The sequence below is a fragment of the Protomyctophum bolini genome, assembly GCF_963924005.1.
Source record: "Protomyctophum bolini genome assembly, chromosome: 11".
NCBI lineage: Eukaryota > Metazoa > Chordata > Actinopteri > Myctophiformes > Myctophidae > Protomyctophum > Protomyctophum bolini.
This window is the reverse complement of record NC_137872.1, coordinates 15,341,646-15,349,248: the sequence shown is the minus strand read 5'-3', so window position 1 is coordinate 15,349,248 and position 7,603 is coordinate 15,341,646. Positions and strand designations below refer to the sequence as shown.

At 48.8% G+C, this 7,603-nt stretch overlaps 1 protein-coding gene across 1 annotated transcript in view; it reads right to left on the bottom strand.

Moving 5' to 3' along the window:
- Positions 1–1,949: 1,949 nt before the first annotated feature.
- The window catches only part of cacna1aa (calcium channel, voltage-dependent, P/Q type, alpha 1A subunit, a), a gene marked incomplete at its 5' end in the record, with an annotated part of 124,316 nt that continues 118,662 nt past the window's right edge, over positions 1,950–7,603 (bottom strand). Inside the window, 3 exons of the mRNA XM_080775022.1 lie at positions 1,950–3,474; positions 5,404–5,897; positions 6,769–6,991. Of these exons, the coding sequence (XP_080631148.1) occupies positions 2,566–3,474; positions 5,404–5,897; positions 6,769–6,991 (1,626 nt within the window). The 3' untranslated portion in view covers positions 1,950–2,565. The remainder of the gene's footprint in view (positions 3,475–5,403; positions 5,898–6,768; positions 6,992–7,603) is intronic.

Here is a 7,603-nt window from a genome sequence, read left to right as displayed (position 1 = left end):
AGTCCCTCAGGGGTCTATACTGGGGCCTTTTCTGGTTTTTGTTATTGTGGGGAAAAGCTTTAGCTAAAAATAGACCGATCAATATTCCGGGAAAGCTTTCCCCACGGATGCTGGGGTTGAAGTGGTTAAGGCAAAGGGCCGCCCACACCAAGCACTAGAACATTCACCATCATCTGTGTTATAGGTGTGGTGTGGACTTTGCCAGCCACTTGAGTTAGAGCGAATTTTAAAACTCTATCTATATCAGTGTTGATTTTGACAGCAAATTTTGATTTCAGTTTTAGTCATAGCCTCTTGAATAGTTTGCATTTAGTTTTAGTCACATCGACTAAAATATATTTTGGGCAGGCCTTGATGCCGTCGTTATGGCTGATTTTACACTTGCTGAAAATAGCCGATCTATCATCTATAAGCTCAGCTTGTAGATCGGCTATCCTCAGCTGATCTATAAACTCAGTTTGTAGATCGGCTATCCTCAGCTGATCTATAAACTCAGTTTGTAGATCGGCTATCCTCAGCTGATCTATAAACTCAGTTTGTAGATCGGCTATCCTCAGCTGATCTATAAACTCAGTTTGTAGATCGGCTATCCTCAGCATGCAACCAAGTGTAAAATGATGGATTTCTTGTCCACTAGTCTCCTAACGTTTTAGTCTAGTTTTTATTTGTTGACGAAATTGTCAATATATTTAGTCTTAGTTTTAGTCATCATAGCTTAGTTTTCATTTAGTGTCCATTTACTTTTCTACAGTGAAAAAAGGTAGACGAGGATTTTATTTTGTCATAGTATAGTCGACGAAATCAACACTATCTATAGTGCTTGGTTGGTTGACTGTTCTGCCATTAAGCTATTTTGCTATTTTGCTTATTTGAAGCTTATTTGCTTCAGTAGCAAATTCCTTGCTAGTTACCCTGCTTCCCTGTACAATGCGCACACACATTCATCTGAGATCATTGACTTAGAAAAATAAAAATAATTAACCATTGACCTCCTCAGTAACAATTGTGCTGTGTCAATTTTTAACACACGTCTATTTGAACGATCAAATAATTGATCGTGTTCCAGGCTCAATGGAACCAACGTAGTATACTTTAAGTTTGCATTTATCTGTATCGCAATGAAAACCCATTGCTCAACGTTTTAAAGAAAAAAATACATAATATATATATAATATATATATATTTTTTATAACATTCTATTATATTAGTGAGCCCACTTATATATCCTTGCGGCCCATGGCCCATATATTGAGAGCCACTGGTTTTGTGTGTGTGTGTGTGTGTGTGTGTGTGTGTGTGTGTGTGTGTGTGAGGCATCATCAAAAGGAGGGGCGAGAGAGAGAAAAGACAAAAGAGAAGAACCTCCGTCGATTAAGACAATAAAGGACAGAGGAATCACAGAGCCTTCAACACACAGTAGATTCTCATCAATAGAATTTGTGTTTCTTTATGTGTTCGTTAATCATTCCTTTTTTATTACTCATGCAGGACTCCACAGGGCGTACAACTTTGCACGTCTAAGAGACAAAGCTGAGTGTGTGTGTATGTGAGGGTGTACTGTGTTTGTATGTGAGGGTGTGTGTGTGTGTGTGTGTGTGCTCGTGGGGAGGGGAGTGCAGATGATTCAAGTTTCAATATTTTAGAAGGAGAAACAAGAGGAGGAGGAAGCTGCAGCAGATGTAGAAGAAATACTGCATACTGTTAAACAAAATGGCTTTTTTACGTCTCCTTCCTCACAGATTTAGGGGTTTGGCTGAAATGATTAATTATTTTTTTTGGGGGGGGGGGGTTGTTCGGGGAGAGCCACCCCTCATTTCATACATAGTTTTACATCCCAACCGCCCCCACCCCCACCGTCCACCCCCCCCCCGCCCTCTCAGCACATTAACGATCAGTCTTGTCCACATTTAAGAGTAAACACAGATGATAAAACTCATCAATATTCCCCCTCCTGCTGGGAGGGTTGGGTTTGATTCATTTCGCAACCAACGTAACTCCAGTTATCTCCAAAAAGAAAGAAAATAAGAAAGAAAGAAAGGAAACAAAGTGGTGGTTCTTCTGGTGGAGTCGCAGCTCTTGACATCTTGGTAAGTGGCTGTAGCTTGTTGTCAAAGGCATGACGTATGACACATAGAGAGTGGCGTCCCTCGTGCCTCTATTCAGAAAACACTGAAGAAAATTGAGGAGTTCTGAGGTTTGGCTTCCCGTGCGTCCTGTAAAAACAGTGTGTTACGCGCGGGAGGGTCATATAGGTGCGTTTGGCCGTTACCATTCCCGCTCCTTCCCGACAGCCCTCCTTTCTATCCGGCACGGCCTTCCATCCCCTGGGAAACATCGAGCAGGAGAGGAAAGGAAGAGGAACAGAGCAAAAAAAGGAAGTAGCATGCCATACTGTGTCCCCCTGTCCTGATGGCAGGCATCTCTGCTCTTCATCCCCGCTGTCCCATCTGTCCGTCCCATCCTCCCTACCTTGTCCCCAGAGGCTAGCACCAGTCGTCCTCTTCGGTGGTCTCATAGGGTTCATGCAGACCCTTGCGGGGCCCCCTGGGGTGGCTCCCCCAGAGGCTAGCACCAGTCGTCCTCTTCGGTGGTCTCATAGGGTTCATGCAGACCCTTGCGGGGGCCCCTGGGGTGGCTCCCCGGTGGAGGCACCTTGTGAGGCCCGGTGTGGGGGGGTCCGTGAGGGTGGGTGGAGGGCGAGGAGGAGCGGTAGCCGTTGGGGAGGCGGCGCTGAGCGGTGGGCTGCCCCTGCCCCGGGCCCTGACCCTGAGCCTGGCCCTGCCCCGGGCCCTGACCCTGGCCCTGCCCCGGGCCCTGACCCTGAGCCTGGCCCTGCCCCGGGCCCTGACCCTGAGCCTGGCCCTGGCCGGTCAGGGCGGTGGTGGGAGGGGGCGCGTGACCAACAGTCCTGGGTGAGGAGCGGCTGGGGTGGGGGTGAGGGTGGCTGTGGGGGTTGTTTGCGGGGTGTGGCTGCGGGGGAGGCAGGGGGTGGGCGGTGTGGGGCTGGGGCTGCGGTGGAGGCGGCTGAGGGTGGTTGGCCAGGCCATGGGGGTGGGGATTTCCGCCGCCTTGACTCTGCTCGTAAGCAGGTGGCTCGTGGCGCGGGTCGAAGTCCTGGTAGTCCTGGTTGTAGAAGTGTTCGTTGCCTTCCACGGAGCCCCCTCCTCCACCTGTGTCCCCCCAGCGAGGGGGCGGGTGGCGGCCCTGGTGGGGCGAGCCATGGTGGGGCTGCGGCGGCCCCTGGGGGGGCGGGCCCTGGGGCGGCTCTGGGGAAAAGTGGCGCTGCAGGGCCGAGGCGGGAGCGCGGCCCTGCGGCCCTCCGGACGGCGCGGGCATGGACTTACGGACCACGGGGGAATAGGTGACATGGGGCCGGGGGGTGGCGGGGGTCTGGGGCAGCTGGCGGCGGCCACGCCGCGGCGTGCTGGTCCCCGAGGTAGAGGGGACGGGACTTCCACTCACTGAACTACTGCCCTACACGAAAAGTGAAACACAGCAAATAAAAAGAACGAACCACAAATTCAACACAGACAGACAGACAGAGAGAGAGAGAGAGAGAGAGAGAGAGAGAGAGAGGCAGAGAAAGAGAGGGAGAAGTAGCAGACGGAGAGTGACAAAATACAGAATGGATGGAGAGATGTAAGGTGAGATGAAAAATACACAGAAGAACAGCAGCAACAATCACAGTAACAATAAGAAGAGTAGAACATCAAGTGACAGTGTGTGGAGAGAGGCGAGAGGAAAGGAAAGACATCCAAAAGCAGCAGAGCAGACAGGGCAGACAGGGCAGACAGACAAAGATTGCAATTGAACATAATTCCGTACAGAGAGAAGCAACACGTCATGCAGAGCAGAAACAGACAAAAACAAAATAAGACCACAAGAGAAAAAAGGGGATAAATGTTGATTTACAGATGTCGATAAGGTTGGAGCAAATGCAACAGTGAAGATATGCGAAATGTGTCCATCTTTCTATTTGCATGCAATGCAATGGTTTAGTTTTCCCATTGTTCAACTTCTGTGTTTGTTTTATTCTCTGGATATGGTTTACAACATGTTACACTGAGATTTTGAATCTGCATGCCACAGTGAGTAACTCAAGACAACAGACTTCACCTTGGTTACATGTCTATGCAGTAAGCTATTCACGATGACCATTTATTATTAACCTGACGGTGTTGCTCGAGTTCTCAACGTGTAAGTAATTTTGGGTTAACCATGCGGTTCAATATTATACACACCGTAGAACCGTTGCAACAATAGTATGCATGTGACTCAACAGTAAATAACATTGAATTCTTCACTGGTAGCAAGAATGTAGAGGGTCTTTGTCGACACTGCACTCTAAGGCAGCACGACCAACATATAACACAGAGAGTCAGTGTGCCACGGTCAAATGACAAGTGTCTTTCAACCCATTTATTTTCACTCAAGTTATTTATGTGCAGTTAAATCTTTTTGATTGCCTATAGCTGTTGGTATATTATAAGGGAAAGGTGTGGCAAAACAGAGAGAAAGCTGACAGCCTAAAAGGATTTAGGCTGAGGAAATAGAGATGACACTCAGATACTCAAATATACACATTGATGCATATTTGTTGGGTTACTGGGACAGTGAACTGATGATGTACGTAATAGTGATAATATTACACTGCACACCTGTGATATTACGGTACTTATCTCTGATAAGTGATAACATATGCTTTTCATGCATGCACGCATCTGTTAGCGCGCATGTATTGGCATAATGGTGCATGTATTGGCATAATGGTGCATGTACTCAATACATGTATTGGCATAATGCTGCATCTAGGTTTACACGTGCGCACACATAAACGTGCATGTGCCGTTTGGGAAAACATGCATCTTGTGCATTATTTTATAATTTCTTTCCTCTTTTTGCTTGAAGAAAAAACACAAGATGCAGTGGTTTTGGTGCCGAGAGCACACATACCCATAGATATATATATAAGAAAGGCTATATGGCTCACCCGCGCTCTGGCCAATGGAGAGCGACGTTGCTACGTGGCGGCCATCTTACAGAGGGGCAGCATAACATTGTGTCTATGGCAGGTCTATGCGGCATGTACTTTGTAAATAACCATAACTTGCTCAACTTTCAACCGATTTTCAAACAGTTTAGGTTGTTATAAACGTCAGAGGCGTCCACATACTTATATGCTTTTATACGACATATAAAAAACTAAATTAAGCAGATAAACCAACCCGTTTGTAAATCCGTCAATATTTGAGGGAGTTATGACTATTTTTGTTTGAGCTGCCATTGAACATACTGTACTGTAGCCCCTCAGCAAGATGGCCGCCGGGTAAACTACGTCAGAGCCTTGAGCCATCTAGCCTTTATATATGTCTATGCACATACCCACATGTACCAGAAGCCCACCTGTCTGTGTGTGAGGCATTCTCTGCCCTCGCTGGGCGATCGCGACCAGCGGCGGTCCCGGTCTTGGTCGCGCTCCCGGTCATGCTCTCGCTCACGGTCGTGCTCTCGCTCCCGGTCGTGCTCTCGCTCCCGGTCGTGTTCTCGCTCCCGGTCGTGCTCTCGCTCCCGGTCGTGGTCCCGATCCCGGTCGTGGTCTCGATCCCGGTCGTGGTCCCGGTCGTGGTCCCGGTCCCGGTCGTGGTCCCGATCCCGGTCGTGGTCCCGATCCCGGTCGTGGTCCCGATCGCGGTCGTGGTCCCTCTCTCGGGAGGGCCTGTGTCCGTACTCGCCCCCTCGCTCCCCCGGCACGTATCGCTCCTTGTCTATGGAGCCGTGGTGATGGTGGTGGTGGTGGTGATGCTTGCGGTCCTTGGCGCGGCCGCGGTCCCTGTCGCGCTGCTCCTTGGACGTCAGGTCGCCAGACTGGGTGGTGGTGCTGAGGTCTGTACCCAGGCCTGATGGCGATGGAGATGAGAGCTCTTATACTGCCCTTACTGGACAAAACCCCTCATGTTAATGCAGTACATCACAGCACAGAGCCATAGGGTCCCGGAAGGTGGTCCTTGGGTTCTCTATCTAATCCAGGCCTAATTGGCTTCCAAAATTTGTGGGAGGATCATGCTGAAGAGAGACACAATGCCTTTTTGCACAATGTCGCCCTAATTTTGTCCTTTCGACAAAATTATTAAAGATGGAGTGCCGTGATCATCGGTTGTTATTATATAAGGAGGGAGATTTTTTTTCTCCAAAAACGTATACAGTATTTGTTAAAATATTGTTTTTATTTGGACACTCCCACCAGTTCATTAAATATGCCTGGTGTGCCTGGTGGGTGGTGATGTTTGGTGATCCACCTGAACTGAAGCCGCACCCACAGCTGTTGTTGTATGATAAAGGGGGAGGGTTAGGGGAGGATATTGTGATGTCACTATATCACTGTTACAAAGGGAAGACATCATTGCACTTAACAACCACACCAAGGGGTCTAATAAAGTAGCCTACTGTCACCTCATAAACACATGGAAAACTGGGGGAAAAAATACAAATATCACGGCACTCCATCTTCAACGGTTCCAGTCTGAGCGCTTCTGATCCAAAATAGAACAGTCAATTCATAGACCTGGAGCACGTTATTGGTTTGCCAATACCTTCTGGTTTACAGTACTTTTTCATTAATGCCCTGACCTTCTAACAGAACCACATCTTAAAGCCCCCTATTTCTAGAGATAATATTGTACCGTACCTTTGTAGGCAAAGTTAAACTCCCTTTAATCTTCCCTAATCTAACCTTCCCAAATCTTATGGAGTGTCCCTGCAGCCACCAACCTGTGTCTCCCTCCGTGTACTGGCGACAGAGGGACCTCTCAGATGCCCGGTGGCCGCGGTCTTTCCGCCGGTGGCCGTGCCGCGTGGCTCGGCTCCCCTCCTCCACTATGACACGCTCCATGGCATAGTCATCTGCCGCGCCCCTTTCTCTGTGGCCCCGCCCTGACCTGCTGTGGCCCAGGGACGAGGCCGAGCGCTTCATGGGACTGTTGTCGGTGATGGTCTAGAAGAGAGAAAGAGAGAGAGACAGAGAGAGAGAGAGAGAGAGATAGACCGCCACAGACAAAAGTGTTTCCGTTGCTCTTAAAGTTTCCTGTGTGTGGTGCGTGTGTGGTCTTTATAGATGTATGTACGGTACCACCACATCATGCTGCCCTTCAGGCAGAGACGACACAAAGAAGAGAGAACAAAAGATTAAGAGAAAGAACATGGAGAATAGAGAGGAAAAAATGAAAAGAAAAACCAAAATGACAGAGCTGAGGTGCAAAAGGCCATGCCTTCCATGCATCCAGAAGTTCCTGGTAAACGTTAAAAACGAAAAGACCCCCCCCCCCAACCCATGTAAAAGGATCATTCCAGACTGCATAAAACCCCACTCTTCAAAGCCACTCTATTTCAGCTTGCTTTTCTCCAGCCATGCAAGCAGATAGGGGCTCTCCTGAGTCCGAAGCCATGAGGTTTCCACTCTGAAGGCATGACAGCAGGAAAGAGCCTATGTCGCCACTGGTTGGCTCAGGTGGGAATGGGAGAGCGCGCATGAGTGCATGGGAGCTAGGCTACCAGGCCGATTCAGTGCTGAATCCTCATGGCGGCTGAATCTGTGAGTTTTTCCGTG